The 17332-nt window shown below is 44.2% G+C and overlaps 1 protein-coding gene and 1 non-coding gene across 2 annotated transcripts; both read right to left on the bottom strand.

Moving 5' to 3' along the window:
* Positions 1-85: 85 nt before the first annotated feature.
* METTL26 (methyltransferase like 26) lies at positions 86-9490 on the bottom strand. The gene is made up of 6 exons (XM_032230932.1): positions 9049-9490; positions 6939-7101; positions 4906-4965; positions 3942-4009; positions 3290-3368; positions 86-1760 (listed from the first exon to the last, which is right to left on the bottom strand). The coding sequence occupies exons 1-6, from the start codon at positions 9249-9251 to the stop codon at positions 1713-1715; spliced, it is 621 nt and encodes a 206-aa protein (XP_032086823.1). The 5' UTR covers positions 9252-9490; the 3' UTR covers positions 86-1712.
* Positions 9491-10073: 583 nt separating this feature from the next.
* TRNAG-CCC lies at positions 10074-10144 on the bottom strand. The gene has a single exon. It is a non-coding gene; the product is annotated as a tRNA-Gly (tRNA).
* Positions 10145-17332: the final 7188 nt, after the last annotated feature.

Here is a 17332-nt window from a genome sequence, read left to right as displayed (position 1 = left end):
GAACTGCAGGTAACAGTCAGCTGAAGTGGCCTGCAGTACTGCACCCTAACCACTGCGCCACCTCGGCTCTTAGATCGTATTCTACATACAAATTAGAGAGACAAGGATTTAATTTTCTTCTCCTGGACATAGAAAAGACCCTAATCTCTCTCTTTTTTAAAAAAAGAAAAAAAAAATGAAAACATTGGAAGAGAGGTTGCAAGAAAAAATAATAATTAAAAATCACTTATCAGCTTTAAAGGGAACTCTGCCTAGAGCAGTGTTTCTCAACCTTAGCAACTTGAAGATGTCTGGACTTCAACTCCCAGAATTCCCCAGCCAGCATGGGAGTTGAAGTCCGGACATCTTCAAGTTGCCAAGGTTGAGAAACACTGGCCTAGAGACATGCGAAAAGCACTGGATTGTAAACAATTAACCCAAGCACTTAGTTATGTCAGCAAAAAAAGTTTGTAAGTTATCACCCCTCACACGGTGTGAGCGGTGTGCAATTCACCAGGTTCAAAAGCAAACCAACCCATTCCTCATTCCTGCAGAAAACTGGGCCAGTGGAGCTGGCAGCAGATTCAGACAGTGAGGAGGTTTTGGGGGGGGGGGGCATGGGCCAGTCCTGGAGGTCTGGGGAAGGCTTGGATGAGGGCTCTGTATCGGAGGCAGAGAGGGACCCCAAAAATATGGTATATTTTCAACTGGAGAGGGGGAGCTTACAGGCGTTTTGTCTCCCCTTCCATTTAAACATCAAAAGTTTTAGTAATTTATCAGGAAAAAATAAATTATGTCCCAGACTTCTTAAAGCCAGAATGTCCAACTCAAGCAACTTTTAAGATTTGTGGACTTCAACTCTCAGAATTCTGCTGGCTGGAGTTGAAATCCGCAAGTCTTAAAGTTTGCCCTGTCTTGAAGCATTATTCCTAAATTCTCATTCCTGCGGCCTTTCCTCATAGCCCTCTTCCAAAGCCACAACCTCACCACAGCCAGCAAAATGGCTCATTTCACCTCCCAAGCCCAGCCCTCGTGTATTAACCAGGATTTGTGGCTTGCCATGTTATCCCAATCAAAACCCACGGAGGCGTTTAAGGCGTCCTGATATTTGAAATCCCAGGATTTCAAACCTTGGTTACAATGGTGCAGCGTTCTGAATCCACCATATTATGGGGCTGTTGTGGAGGACCAGCAAGCCACCTGGTAGAGGTTCAGTTTCATTAACCGAGTTTGTTTAATGTACCCTGGAAACATACCCTGTTTCTGAGGCTGAAGGGGGGCCTCTAAATTTGTGATGTGAGGGCCACAAGCTAAAACTGATTCTGAAGCATCATGTCCAAGGCAGATAAAATGCATGATAGCCACACTAGTCAAGCCATTGCATGTACAACAGTGGTCCACAAATTCTCCCTTGTCCAACAATGCAAGCATCTAGCCCCCAACTCCAAAGAGGCACGAAGAGCCTATCTCTCCACCAGAAAAAGTCAAGATCAACATGACCCACCATTTCTGCTGGGCCACGGTTCTTCCGCAATGTTTCCTTCCCCAGCTATGAAATGATTATGGCACTTGGTCCCAACCACCCCGGTAAGGACTTCCTTGTGGATGGGTCGAGAAGTAAGAGCTCAGCAGGAGAGAAGCAGAAGAAATCCTGCAGAAGGGGAGAAGAAGACCTCCGCCGCACCTTGAAGTGTTCCATGAAGTTCCCTCGGACAGACAACCATCCGGCGACTTTAGTGTTTGCGGAAAATGAGGCATTTGTTGTTTGCCGGCATGTCGACCTGGAAGCAGAAACAGTTGTGGCTATTCTGGGCAATAAAATGGTAACAGATGCCAGGCTATTGACGTACCAGGAGGGGTCACCAACCTTTTGGACCTCTGCGACCACTAAATGTATAATTTTAAATCCCCGTGGACTACTAATATTATCTGCCTAATGATTGTTTGGGTGGGTGTGGCTAGGTGGCCATGTGACTGGGTGGGTGTGGTCAACTAGATCAGTGTTTCTCAACCTTGGCAACTTGAAGATGTCCGGACTTCAACTCCCAGAATTCCCCAGCCAGCGAATGCTGGCTGGGGAATTCTGGGAGTTGAAGTCCAGACATCTTCAAGTTGTCAAGGTTGAGAAACACTGAACTAGATGTCACTCATGTCAAGGGGTGCCCCCACCAGCCTCTACTTGCCCCTCCCCTCCCAGCCACTCCTCACCTGCCCGGCCGGGCTCCTTAGGGTCCCAATAGGAAGCAGTTGCTAGAGCTGAGCAGCCACCAGGAGAAAGAGTTGGCAAAACAGCTCAGTTCAAATTGGATCTGACCGAGAAGGAGGCTCGGCAGAAGCACCTCACCGAGGACTAGGAGCATAGGCTTTCCAAGCAGAGGGAAGGCCTGCGGGAGTGCATGGTCAGGTACAGGTGCCTGGAGGCTCAGCGGGCTGAGATGGTCAGCCAGTTCCAGGCCACGATGTTGTCCCACTGGAACGAGGCCCTCTGGCTCTTCGCCACCAGCAGCTCTTCCCTCCAGCCTTTGCCCAAAGCCCCTCACCAGGAGGCTGAAGCAGACCCCGTCAGAATTTCTGTCCCCCTCCAACCCACACAAAAAGACCCCAAAGGGGGAAACTCTCTGCAGCAACACAAGCGTTCATTGCACGTATCCAATCCAGGGACCGTAGTTTGAGGACCCCTGATTTAGTGCAACATAAAAAAATGCAAATAATTTTTCTGCAGACCACCAATTTTTTCTTGCTGACCCCCAGTTGCACTGGAGATCAGCTGAAGGAGCTGGAGTCCAAAGAATTTAGCTGGGGAAAGGATTGGTCAGAGGATGGGAAAAAAGCTCAGCTTATTTTTAGGCAAAAAGTGAACTCAAAATAGCAAATTGGAGGAAGCGCATCTGTTGCCAGGTGAAATTGCCAGTAGAAATTGGGCTGCGCAGGGGGGAGGGTCATTCAGGCAGGGATGTGTGCAGGGGTTGGTCAAAATAATCAAGGGGGCGGCGGTATGGAGATGTCAATCACACAATCACGGCTGCCATCTTGACTTTGGGACATTCCCTGCCTGTCCATATGAAAAACTAACGTTGTAGAACTAATACTAAAACAGTAAAACCTGAGCGAAGGCGGAAACTAAAACCGTAAAGCTAACATTGTAAATCTGAAGCAAAAAGTGTAAAACCTGAAGCAAAATTAAAAACCAAAGCAAAACTAAGACTTAAAACAGGAAAGCTGAAGCTGAAAGTAAAACTGCAGCCAAAGTTAAAAGCGTTCTTTTTCCCACTTGGAAACAGAACGGGAGACCTTTCCCAATTCAGCCTACCATGTCTTCTAACTGCATCCCGTTGGCCTCAGCAAGCTGTTGAAGAACAGCGGTGTCCCTGAGACCCCAAGCTGGATTGCTGGTAGAGGAAGGGAGGAAGGAAGGAAAACAGAAAGAGAAGGAGGAGGAGAAAGAATGAAAACAAAAAGAGGAGAAGAAGGAAGGAAGGAAAACAGAAAGAGGAGGAGAAGCAGAGGAAGAAAAATGGAAAGAGGAGAAAGAGGAGAGGGAGGGAGGGAAAGAAGGAAAACATAAAGAGAAGAAGGAGAAGAAGGAAAGGAAGGAAAACAGAAAGAGAAGGAGAAGGAAGCAGAGGAAGGAAGGAAAATGGAAAGAGAAGGAGGAGGAGAAAGGAGAGGAGAGGAGGAAGGAGGGAGGGAAGGAAGGAAAGAAGGAAAACAGAAAGAGGAGAAGGAAGGAGGGAGAGAAGAAAAGAAGGAAGGAAAGAAAACAGAAAGAGGAGAAGAAGGGAAGGAAGGAAGAAAGGAAGGAAGATCATTAGCCTATTAAAAATAATAATTCTGCAACCTAAAGCAATTTCTTCATAGTTGTAATGTCATTTTTACTTTTTTGCATTCCCCCTCCCCCCCCATACCTCCCCTCACTTCTACTCCTCCCACCCACTCCCCTGGCCAAACTTTGCATTGCTCACCTCCGCCTTAACCTGTAGTCAAAATCCACGTTGCTTTGTGGAGTGATTAAACCATTCACCGCGTAGGGCTGTCAAGCACAGAAGCAAAAAACAACGAGAAGACCATTTGTTAGATAAAGTCATCTTTCTACCCCAGCAAAGGGGGGGGGGGGTCTCTGCCCCTACAGAGAGCACCTCTGCCCTCCAGAGTCTAAAGAAAACATAGAAGCAAGGGATTTAATTTAAATTAATTAATGAAGGGCAAGACAAAAGGCCAAACTCCAAACTCCTTGCGTTGACCTCGTGTGGAAGAGGAGTAGCTAATCTCCCTCAGATTTTATTTTCCTGGGCTCCAAGATCACCGCAGATGGGGACTCCAGCCAAGAAATCAAAAGAGGCTTGCTCCTGGGAAGGAAAGCTATGGCAAATCTAGACAGCATCCTAAAAAGCAGAGACATCACCCTGCCAACAAAGATGCGTATAGTCAGGACGATGGTTTTCCCAGTTGCAATGGATGGCTGTGAAAGTTGGACCATAAGGAAGGCTGAGCGTCGAAGAATGGAGGCCTTTGAACTCTGGTGCTGGAGAAGATTCCTGCGAGTCCCTTGGACTGCAAGGCCATCCAACCGGTCAGTCCTAGAGGAGATCAACCCTGACTGCTCTTTAGAAGGCCAGATCCTGAAGAGGAAACTCAAAGACTGGCCAGCTAATGAGAAGGAAAGACTCCCTGGAGAAGAGCCTCATGCTGGGAACGATGGAGGACAAAAGGAGGGGATGACAGAAGAGGAGGTGGCTGGATGGGGTCACCGAAGCAGTCGGCGTGAGCTTCAATGGACTCCAGAGGATGGTAAAGGACAGGAAGGCCTGGAGGAACATTGTCCATGGAGTCATGATGGGTTGGACACAACTTCTCAACTAACAACAGCAACAATCTCCCTCTGCTTTGTGATGACTCAATTTATAGCATCCTGGAGCAAACACTTACTCCATAGGTGATCATCACTGCTTTGGGTTTGAGTAGTTTTCCGGCTCCCTGGAACAAGCCCTGGAGAAACAGAAGCCAAGAGGAGAAGAGAGGAGAAGAAGCTGTCAGTCCTGGAAAAAATGTCTATTAGGGTCACAACATAAATACAACATTGTTCAAAGCAAAATACTTAATCCAGCTAGTCCTTGATTTACGACTATAACTGGGACCGGAACTTGATGGTGATTGTGTTCAATTTTACAATGTTTTTTTTTTTGCTGTTCTCGTTAAGTTTGCCGTTGCCGCCTTCCTAGAGTTGAGGGGGTGAGGCAAGGTGACCCATCTGATTTTTATGTCCAAAGCGGGACTAGAATTCACAGTCTCCTAGTGATTGGCCCAAAGTCACCCAGCCTCCCTTCATGTCTGTGGCAGGACTAGAATTCACCATCTCCCAATGATTGGACTAGAATGCACCATCTCCCGGTGATTGGAAAGTCGGCCAGCCAACTTTCATGTCTAAGATAGGACTAGAACTCACCGTCTCCTGGTGATTGGCCCAAAGTCACCCATCTGCCTTTCATGTTTAAGGTAAAGGTTCCCCTCGTGCATATGTGCTAATCGTTCCCGATTCTAGGGGGCGGTGCTCACCTCCATTTCAAAGCCGAAGAGTCAGTGCTGTCAGAAGACGTCTCCGTGGTCATGTGGCCAGCATGACTCAACGCCAAAGGAGCACAGAACATTGTTCCCTTCCCACCAAAGGTGGTTCCTATTTTTCTACTTGCATTTTTACGTGCTTTCGAACTGCTAGGTTGGCAGAATCTGGGACAAGTCGCGGGAGCTCACTCCATTATGCGGCACTAGGGTTTCAAACTGCTGAACTTCCGACCTTTCTGATCGACAAGCTCAGTGTCTTTAGCCACTGAGCCGCTGCATCCTGGAATTCAATCTCCTAGTGATCGGTCCCAAATCGCCCAGCTGATTTTCGTGCCTAAGTTGGGACTAGAACTCACCATCTCCCAGTTTCTAGCCTGGCGCCTTAACTGGGACACCAAACTTCCCCGCAATTAAGTGGGTTAAAACAAAGCTTCAGTTGTACATTCAACGGTAAGAAGAGAGACCCATTCATCCATGTGGCAAAAACTCACAGATCCGGTACCACCTTTCTCTTAGCACCTAATGAGGCAAACCACAGCTTGTGAAAGCAACTCCCTTTAAAGAGAATTTGCTCGTCGGAAAAAGTGCTACCAGATTTCTGGGTGGGTTTTTTGTTTTGTTTTTGCCATTCATATACATTCCACACCGTATATTGGATATTAATATAATCGAGCGAGCCCAGAGGCATTTCGTGAAAAGATTCCTCCGCTCCTCTACTCACAACAGAATCCCTTAGGCCACCAAGCTTGAAATTTTGGGCCTGGACAACCTATAACTATGCCAATTAAAGTCTGACCTAAGCGTAGTACGCAAAATTGTCTGCTACAACATCCTACCTGTCAACAACTGCTTCAGCTTCAACCGCAAAAATACACGGGAAAACAATAGATACAACTTCAAGGTAAACAGCTCCAAACTCAATTGCAGAAAATACGACTTCAGCAACACAATGGTCAACGCCTGGAATGCTCTACCTGACTCTGTTGTTACATCCTCAAATTGCCACACCTTCAACCTTAAACTGTCTAGTGTGGACCTCACACCATTCCTAAGGGGTCCGTAAAGGGGGCGTGCATAAGCGCCCCAGCGTGCCTTCCGTCCCTGTCCTACTGTCCCCTTTTATTCGTACCCATTCCCTGTGTTCATGTCCATGTTTATACTTATACCTGTTATTGCGTACATGTTTGACAAACTAAATAACTAAATAAATTACTGAATAAATAACTAAATAAATGAATAACTAAATAAGTATGTAAGTAAATAAATAATAAATTCTGTGTTGCAGTCGACAGAGCTGGAGATCCCCCAAGTGAAACCACCTGAAGCCCAGCATAAATCCCAGCCAGACGAAAGGGATTTAACGGCTGCTGAGCAATCTTTGTAAAGTCTCAATTCCCCACCTGGGTGCACTTCATCTCTGAGATGTGAATCATGTTGATGTTGACGATGAGATCCAAAGAATCTGGACGGAGACCTCCCCAGGTCTCCCAGCTCTGAGAGGAGTCCAAGTAGATGGGCGGCTTGACATTTGAGAGGCGGAGAGTTTGGATAAAGGCTGAGATGCTATGAAGACAAAAGAGAAAGGAGAATCTGTTGACCACCATAGAATAGAATAGCAGAGTTGGAAGGGACCTTGGAGGTCTTCTAGTCTAGTCCAACCCCCTGCTTAGGCAAGAAACCCTATACCATTTCAGACAAATGGCTATCCAACATCTTCTTAAAAGATTTCCAGTATTGGGGCATTCACAAGTTCTGGAGGCAAGTTGTTCCACTGATTAATTGTTCTGACTGTCAGGAAATTTCTCCTCAGCTCTAAGTTGCTTCTCTCCTTGATTAGTTTCCACCCATTGCTTCTTGTTCTGCCCTCAGGTGCCTTGGAGAATAGCTTGACTCCCTCTTCTTTGTGGCAGTGCTTACACACCACTTTAGACAAATGGTTATCCAACCGCTTCTTAAAATCTTCCGGCGTTGGAGCATTCACAACTTCTGCAGCCAAAAGATTTGGGGGGGGGGGGGGGATGAGCCATGTTGGCGCAGTGGTTAGACTGCAGTATTGTAGGCTACTTCTGCTGACTGACTGCAATTTGGCAGTTCGAATCTCACCAGGCTCAAGGTTGACTCAGCCTTCCATCCTTCCGTAGAATGAGTAACCAGTAAAACCAGTAAAATGAGGACCCAGATTGTTGGCGGAGGGTGGGGTGGAGGTGGGTGGACAGCCTGATTCTGTACGCTTAGAGAGGGCTGTGAAGCACTGTGAAGCGGGATTAAGCCTAAGTGCTATTACTCCCTCCCTCCCCGTGGTTAGAATGCAGTATTGCAAGCTCACTCTGCCTACTGCTATGAGTTCGATCCTCACAGGCTCAAGGTTGACTCAGCCTTCCATCCTTCCGAGGTGGGTAAAATGAGGACCCAGATTGTTGGGGGCAAGAGGCTGACTCTGTAAACCGCTTAGAGGGGGCTATAAAGCACTGTGAAGCAGTATATAACTCTAAGTGCTATTGCTATTCTCCCCCTCCTCACCGAAACTTGCAAATTTGGGGAAGAGAAGGGAAAGGAAGAGAAGAGAAGTGAATGGAAGAGAAAGGAAGAGAAGAGAAGGAAGAGAAGAGAAAGGAACGGAAGGGAAAGGAAGAGAAAAGAAGGGAAGGGAGGAGAGAAGGAAAGGGAGAGAAGGGAATGGAATGAAGAGAAAAGAAGGGAAGGGAGGAGGAGGAAAGGAAGAGAAAGGAAGGGAAGAGAAGGGAAGAGAAATGAATGGAAGAGAACGGAAGAGAAGAGAAGGGAAGGGAGATGAGGAGAGAAGGAAAGGTAGAGAAGAGAAGGAAGGGAAGAGAAGGAAGGGAAGAGAAAGGAACGGAAGGGAAAGGAAGAGAAAAGGGAAGGGAAGGGAGGAGAGAAGGAAAGGAAGAGAAAAGAAAGGAGAAGAGAAGGGAACGGAATGAAGAGAAAAGAAGGGAAGGGAAGAGAGGAGAGGAGGGAAGGAAAGGAAGAGAAAGGAAGGGAACGGAAAGGAAGAGAAGGGAAGGGAAGAGAGGAGAGGAGGGAAGGAAAGGAAGAGAAAGGAAGGGAACGGAAAGGAAGAGAAGGGAAGGGAAGAGAGGAGAGGAGGGAAGGAAAGGAAGAGAAAGGAAGGGAACGGAAAGGAAGAGAAGGGAAGGGAGGAGAGGAGAAGGAAAGGAAGAGAAGAGAAAGGAAGAGAAGAGAAGGAAACGGAATGAAGAGAAAAGAAGGGAAGAGAGGAGAGGAGGGAAGAGAAAGAAAGGGAAGAGAAAGGAAGGGAAGAGAAAGGAAGGGAAGAGAAGGAAGAAAGAGAAAGGAACGGAACAGAAGAGAAGGGAAGAGAGGAGAAGAGAAGAGAAAGGAAGAGAAGAGAAAGGAAGGGAAGGCCTTGTGTTGCCTCCAAGGGGAAGAGAGCCCACCAGCGTGGGAAGCAAGGCAGGGGAAGCCGAGAGGGGCTTCTCCCACCCTGCCTATCCCCCCCCACCCCTCTCCAAGCCCTCCCCTCTCTACCTGGCCAGGGCCTGGGGATCCACCTCGGAAGGCTGCCACTCCAGGTTGGGCAGCGCTTGGGCGAAATGCGCCGCGTGCAGCCCGCAGCCCGAGGCCACCTCCAGCACCTGCAGGCGGTGCCCGGTGCCCACGTAAGCCCGCAGGACGGCCAGGATGGGCTCCTTGTTGCGATCCGCCGCCGAGCCCGAGCCGTGCCTCCTCATGGCTGGCGGGAGAAGCCCTCTTCCCACGGACCCTCTTGGCTTCGCCCTGGCTTGGGGGAGCCAGCAGGCAGCCCAACCCAGCCGGGATCGGGCGCAGGAGGCGCGCAGGAGGAAGGCTGGAGAAGCCGGGGCCACCAGCCTGCCTGGGTGGGCGAAGGATGCCAGCCAGGCGCCAGCAGCCCCTCTGCCCACCTTCCCTTCCTCTGGCAACCGACCAATGCCAGGGCAGGAAAGACTACGTTTCCCAGAAGGCAGTGGGGCGGTGACTGGTTGTGATTGGCTGGATCTGAAGGGGCGTGGCCTGCCCTTCAAGTTTCTCCAGGGCGGGGCGGGGGGGGAGTGGAAGAAATGCCACCCACCCATCCATTGCGCCCTGATCTGTGCCATGGGGGCTCACTTTATCAATATTTCCAGTTTTTCCACAAAAAAAAAAGCCCAGTGCTGAGCCAGGTTGCAACAATGGGAGCATGGGACTCAGAAGCCAAGGCGCTAGTCCTCAGGAGGCGTTGGCATGCTTTGCCCGCAGCCGGGAGGCTTGTTCCAACGGAAGCGCTCTCTGCAGAAAAGCCTTTTCCTTGCAAAAAAAATTTTCTTAAAATAAATAATAATAAAAAATAAATACATAAAAATAGAGGGGTGCCGGAGCACCAAGGAAAGCAGCATGACATTTGCACGCTTTTGCAAGGGAAGCGCCCCCCACCCCGAGGCAAGGGAACGCGTGGGAAAGCGGGAAACTAGTGATGCATTGAAGATTTTGCAAAAGATTTTGCAACTATTTGCAAACAAAACAAACAAACAACAACCAAGAAAAAAAAGAGCTTGTGCGCCGCCCGGGAATCGAACCCGGGTCGCAAGAATGGGAATCTTGCATGATACCACTACACCAGCGGCGCAGCTGGGAAAGCCATCTTGTTCAAGATCCTTTTGAAATTCGCGAGCGGCCTTTCCTTCCCTCGTGCAATTCTTCAACAGAAATCAGCCGCGATGCCCCGCATCTTGAAAAAAAGGCAGGAATGAATTCTTGCAAAGCGTCAAATGACGTGAGATTAAGGCTGCATTATTTCGTCCCTGAGCTCTTGAAGAGGAGGGGGATGCCAGAAATCCCCAGCAGACAGTTGGGAGCAGAATTGTCTACCACTTGTGTAGACACTTGTCTGAAATAGTATAGTTTCTCCTGCTTGAGCAGGGGGCTGGACTAGAAGACCTCTAAGGTCCCTTCCAACTTCTATTCTATTTTATATTCTATCCTATATTCTATTCTATTCTCTATTCTATTCTTTGTTCTATATTCTATTCTATTTTATATTCTATTCTAATCTATATGGTAGTCTATGTTTTATATTCTATTCTATTTTACATTCTATTCTATATTCTATTCTATGTTCTATTCTATTTTATATTCTATTCTATATTCTATTGTGTTCTATGTTCTCTATTCTATTCTATTTTACATTCTATTCTATTCTATATTTTATTCTATTCTATATTCTATTTTATTCTATTCTATTCTATATTCTACTCTGTTTTATATTCTATTTTATATTCTATTCTATATTCTATTCTGTTCTATATTCTATTCTATTTTACATTCTATTCTATTCTATATTCTATTTTATTCTATTCTATTTTACATTCTATTCTATTCTATATTCTATTCTATGTTTTATATTCTATTTTATATTCTATTCTATGTTCTATTCTGCTCTATATTCTATTCTATTTTACATTCTATTCTATTATATTCTATTCTATATTCTATTCTATATTCTATTCTATGTTTTATATTCTATTCTATTTTATATTCAATTCAATTCTATTTTATTCTATATTCTATTCTATTCTATATTCTGTTCTATATTCTATTCTATGTTCTATTTTATATTCTATTTTATTCTATATTCCTGTGATGGGGAACCTCTGGCCACACCTGCCTGAAGTGGCATGCGGAGCTATGTTGCCTGGCACATGTGGCATTGCCTGTTCCTCTTTTGAGTTTCTTGCACACCTACGCACGATGATTAGCCGGCCTTTGTACATGCGGCAGTGCTGGAAACTGGAAGAGCTGGTCTTCCATTTCCCTGCATGAGCATACACACTTGCCAGCTGATTGTTGGGTGCGCATGCGCACCAGTAAGCAGAAGACTAGCTGGCTGGCGTGCATGCGCGTGCCAGAAACTGAACGTTCAATTTCCAGCGCATGCATTCCCCCTGGGCAGCTCCTCTTCCAGGTTGCACGCCAGATGAGTGCATGGTCCCCTTTCAGCACTCAGTCCCGAAAAGGTTCTCCATCACGGCTGTATTCTATTCTATTCCATTCTAGTGTTATTCTAATTTATTCTATATTCTATTCTATATTCTATTCTATATTCTATTCTATTCTATATTATATTCTATATTCTATATTCTATATTCTATATTCTATATTCTATATTCTATATTCTATATTCTATATTCTATATTCTATATTCTATTCTATATTCTATATTCTATTCTATATTCTATTCTATATTCTATATTCTATTCTATTCTCTATTTTATTCTATATTCTATTCTATTCTATATTCTATTCTATTCTATTCCCTATTCTATTCCATCTATTCTATCCTATTCCATTCTACTGTTATTCTATTCTACTGTTATTCTAATTTATTCTATATTCTATTCTATATTCTATTCTATTCTCTATTTTATTCTATATTCTATTCTATTCTCTATTCTATTCTATTTATTCTATCCTACTCCATTCTACTGTTATTCTAATTTATTCTATATTCTATTCTATTCTATTCTATTCTATTCTTCATTCCAATATTTTATTCTATTCTATTTTATTATTCTATTCTATTCTGTATTTTATTCTATATTCTATTGTATTCTTCATTCCAATATTCTATTCTATTCTATTATTCTATTCTATTCTCTATTTTATTCTATATTCTATTCTATTCTATTCCCTATTCTATTCCATCTATTCTATCCTATTCCATTCTACTGTTATTCTATGCTACTGTTATTCTAATTTATTCTATATTCTATTCTATATTCTATTCTATCCTCTATTTTATTCTATTTATTCTATCCTACTCCATTCTACTGTTATTCCATTCTACTGTTATTCTAATTTATTCTATTCTATTCTATTCTTCATTCCAATATTCTATTCTATTCTATTCTATTCTATTCTACTGTTACTCTACCCTACCCTACCCTACCCTACCCTATCCTATCCATCTTTCTTTGCAGTGGCTAAGCATGCTGCCTGGGGCTGGGGAACCATTGCAATTCTGCTCCCAACTGCAGTTGTGAAGTCAAGGACTATCTGTAATAATAATTTTAAAAGGCGGTTTGTGTTATCTCTGTGGGAGTTCACCTTCTCTTGTGGGGTGAAGCAGAAAGAAGAGGGACAGATTCGAGCAGAGCCTGTCCATTCGCCCGGGATAATCTTCCAGCACATTCTTCTCACCTATGACCCAGACATTAAATCCATTTGTAGGTCAATCCTTAACTTAAGCAAGTTGGGTTTGCAGCAGGGCATGGACGTTGCACACCCGGAGGGTGTATTTTAAGGACGAAAATGCTACGGATCTCTCTCCCAGGAAAACATTTTCAAGCACGTATCTGGTATATTTATTTATTTATTGTTAAGGGAACATACACTCTGGAGTGGTGGCTGTGTTACAGTTTTGGAATGGAGTGACAATGTTTCCTTGGTACTGAAATGGCTTTCATGTGTTTATCAACCTAAGAATTCGTTTCTTTCCTTCTTTTTAAGCTAACTTGATTCATATTATTCCCCACAGTCAATGCAAGAGTGAAATCAAATCCCTGCAGTATTGTTGCTTAGAAACTGGAAGTGCAAAGGTATTAATCACTAAGGATAGCTTCCCCCCCCCTTCCTTCCTTCTTTCCTTTTTTCCCTTCCCTCCTTTTCTTTTCCTTCCCTCCTCCCTCCCTTCCATTCCTTCCCTTCCTTCTTTTTCTTTCTTTCCTTTCTTTATCTCTTTCTTCCTCCCTCGCTTTCTCTTTTCCTTCCCTTCTTCCTCACTCCCTCCCTCCCTTTCATTCCTTCCTTCCCTTTCTCCCTTCTTTCTCTTTCTTCCTTCTTTCCTTTCTTTCTTCCTCCATCCCTTTCTCTTTTTCTTCCCTCCTCCATCCCTCCCTCTCGTTCCTTCCTTCCTTCCTTCCTCCCTCCCTTCCTTCCTTCCTTCCCTTTTCCCTTTCCTGCTTTTTGTAGTTTCTGTGTGTTTTTATCTTCTTTGTAAAAACCTTTAACAAAGCCTATTTTTTAAAAATAATAATAACTACTTTGTTTTTCAAAAAAAAAACATGGGAGAAGAAAGGGCCTTGCTTTCACTCTCCAGGTTTAAAATGTCTTGACTCTACAGTGAGATGAAAGATCGGTGATCGAAAAATTGAAAGTCCCTTTGCATCCAATATTAGCTTCTGCAAAATGAAGAAAGCAGCTGCTTTCCTAGAAGGAGGGGGCACTGAGAGCTAGCTAGCTAGCTGCAAGAAGAAATTTAAACTTTCCCCCAAAGTAGTTTTTTTTTACTATTATTATTATTATTTAGATTTTTATCCCACCTTTATTATTTTTATAAAATTATTTTTATATTTATATTTACTTATTTATTATAAAAAACATACCTAATGCCCCTTGTTCCTATTTTCTCCATAGAAACAATCCCAAAAATCCCAAAGTTACCCAGCCGGTTTTCACGTCAAAGGCGGGGACCAGAATTCACCATCTGCTTTCTAGGCTAACACCTTCACCATTACACCATCCTGCCTTTCTAAGAACTTTTTTCATTTTTTTTTTCATTTTAATGACATTTATAGGCCGCCCTTTTCCCTGAGGGGACTCAGGGCGGCTTACAATAAATAGGAAGGGGGTGTAAGACAAAACACAAGAAAAAAAACGTGTGAATAAAAAAATAAACCAGTAAAACACAACATTCATTCAGCATTCGGGTGGGGCGAGGTTAGGGTCTTATCCCCAGGCCTGACGGGATAGCCAGATCTTGAGGGCTGTGCGGAAGGTCTGGACGGTGGTGAGGGTGCGAATCTCCACGGGGAGATCGTTCCAAAGCGTCGGAGCTGCAACTGAGAAGGCTCTCCTCCGCGTAGTCGCCAGTCGGCACTGACTGGCGGATGGAATTCGGAGGAGGCCTACTCTATGCGATCTGATGGGACGAAGGGAGGTAATTGGCAGAAGGCGGTCTCTCAAATAGTCAGATCCACTACCATGGAGGGCTTTATGAATGGTGAGTAGCACCTTGAAACTCTCGAGGTCCATGATGGCGAAGCTGTGGCATGGGTGCCAAAAGTTTGTCTTCCGGGTTTCTGGCGTGCATACGATCAGCTGTCCTTAATGCATGTGGCAGTGCCGAAAACCAGCATGCATATGCATGCTGGCCAGTTCGTTATGGGGCGTGCATGCATGCCAGAACCTGGAAGTTCGGCTTTTCCGCAGCACGATCCCTTTGTCCATGTGGCAGTGCCCAAAACTGGCTTGTGCATGCCCAGCAGCCAGCTGATCATCAGGCACGCATATGCTCAAGAACCCAGAAGTTCAGTTTTATAAGAGTGTGGCCCTGACGAATGTGTGAATGCATGTGCGCTTTTTCCGGGCGACCTTTTTGGCACTTGGTGCTGAAAAAGTTCATCATCGCTTCCCTAAGTTCTTCTCTATAATTTCTCTATAACTGAAGAAGTAGAACCAGCGAGAAGTGAATTTAGATTTCCGGTCGACTTTGCTTGTCGGAAGGTTGCAAAAGACGATCCCATGACCCCGGGGTGTCTATGGGGGTGGGTGGGTGGGGAAACTGCAGCCGTCATAAAAATGAACCAGTTGTCAAAAGTCTGAATTCTGATCACGTGACCATGGGGATGCTGCAACGGTCTTAAGTGCTATTGGAAGAAGTGTCCTTCTGAGTTCAGTTCCAAGTGGAGAAAATGACGTTAGAAATAATGGAGGCTGCTTGGAAAGATGGTTTAATGGTGGACAGGATCGCATGGCTTGAGCTCCTGAACAGAAAAGTGTCACATGCTTCCAGATGCTGGGTTAAGAAGAAGAGAGAGAGCGAGATGCTGAAAGTTTCTGGCTTTATACTCTCTGTTCGGCCCTACCTCTCTGTTTCCTGTTCCTGTGTAAGAAATATATTCTGATTGGTTGTCAGACTCCCGTGGGGCTTCACTTTGAATAAATGGACTTAGAATAAATAGACTTATTCTAAGTCTATTTATTCTAAGTCTCTTTATTCAAATCAACTGACAATCAGTTTATTGCCACTTTGAATGTACACTAATTGGCCTACATTAAAAGAAAATGTTAACCACCAGGGTTAAAGCTTATGAAATTAAAGCTCACTTTAATAACCTCCCAGCTTAGCAAAGGGAATTCTAATTCCAGCAGTGGTCATACGTCGAGGACTACCTGCCTTCAAAACACATCACTGGATCAGCAAGGCAGAAGCGTCGGTGCCAAAATAATGAAGCTGTCCAAGAGATAGACATGAGGCAGTCTTTGGACACAAAGAGCAAGTTCTTAAAGCGCGTAACTTAAACCATGTGAATTTATGACTTTTTAAATCGCAACAGCAATTGACACGTCGTCAGGTCTGCAGCCATCTTTTCTTTTGGAACTTTGGTCTGCTACACTTTCTATTATTCTACTATGCATTTTCAATCGTGGGAAAATGGATTGTACGGAGTTAGATGCTATGTAGCCATAACAACATTCTTTCTAGAAAGCCAAGGTCATCCTTTGTCTTTCAACCTCTGCACCTGACCGGAATTGGATGGGTGGAAGCTGCCAGCATGGCAGTGGGAGATTGGACCATGTGATGGGACTTGTGGGTGTGGGGGTAAGATCTTGGAACTTTCAACTGGGTGGGGAAAACCGGGAAGCTTTCAGATTTGGGTTTTCCCAGATGTGCCAACGTGGCTCTCTTAATAAATTGGAACTTTGAAGAATCCTTTGCCTTGGACTCTGATTTAATGTTGGATGCTCTTTGGAACCCTGACACGTTTATAAATATTTTGATGTAATCACCAGTCTCTGCTTTAGTGAGCAAAACAACGGTAAGTGTTTTGTGCTTTGAGTTTCATAGGCTATGGTTCATGAATGAAACCATGTATGTATTTAATGTATAAGATTTATAAACTACCGCATTCCAGAGGGTAAAAAATAGCAGATATTAAAATAAATATTAAAAAATAACTGCAAAGAGTAAAACATACTGTATTAAAATGTATACGTGCTATTTATTAAAAGTATATATATATATATATATATATATATATATATATATATATATATATATATATATATATATATATATATATATATATATATATATATATATATATATATATAGTTCGATCCTAGGTATTTCTTCTCTGGGCACAGTGAGAATATATCTGCTGAACAAAATTCCACATTGGCAACAGGAAGAGCATCTGGCCATTAAATACTCTGCTTGCTCCATTCAGTTGCCCAGACACACACACACACACACACACACACACACACACACACACCCCTTATATACACACATTTATATATACTGTTGTTGCCATGTTAAACTTTTTTGTTTTGTTCCATGTACTTTGCAACCAATAAGAGGATTGTTTCTCAACCTTGACCATTTGAAGAGGTGCAAAAGTGCACACGTCTTAAAGTCGGCTGGGGAATTCTGGGAGTTGAAGTCCACCCTTCTAAAAATTGCTGAAGTTGGCAAACAGCTGCAGAAAAGGGTAGCCAAGTCATACAGGCACAGACTTCAGAGGATAATTAGAACTGCAGAAAAAACAATGGCTACCAACCTGTCTTCCATTGAGGACCTGGACACTGCAGGAGTCAAAAAGAGGGCTGTGAAAATATCTACAGACCCCTCACATCCTGGACATAAATTGTTTCAACTCCTATCCTCAAAATGACGCTATAGGGCACTGCACACCAGAACAACTATGCACAAGGACAGTTTTTCCCCAAACGCCATCACTCTGCTAAACAAATAATTCCCTCAATACTGTCAAACTATTCACTAAGGCTGCATTACTATTACTATTAATCTTCT

Source organism: Thamnophis elegans, chromosome 14 (assembly GCF_009769535.1).
Source record: "Thamnophis elegans isolate rThaEle1 chromosome 14, rThaEle1.pri, whole genome shotgun sequence".
Taxonomy (NCBI): Eukaryota; Metazoa; Chordata; class Lepidosauria; order Squamata; family Colubridae; genus Thamnophis; species Thamnophis elegans.
This window is presented reverse-complemented; position numbering and strand designations above follow the sequence as displayed.

Excerpts from the sequence above, each read along its gene's own strand:
- METTL26 (XM_032230932.1), bottom strand. The coding sequence starts at position 9,251 with ATGAGGAGGCACGGCTCGGGCTCGGCGGCGGATCGCAACAAGGAGCCC. Across the intron at positions 7,102-9,048 it reads GATCCCCAGGCCCTGGCCAG|CATCTCAGCCTTTATCCAAA; the intron begins GTAGAGAGGGGA and ends TTGTCTTCATAG. Across the intron at positions 1,761-3,289 it reads GGATGCAGTTAGAAGACATG|GTCGACATGCCGGCAAACAA; the intron begins GTAGGCTGAATT and ends TTCTGCTTCCAG.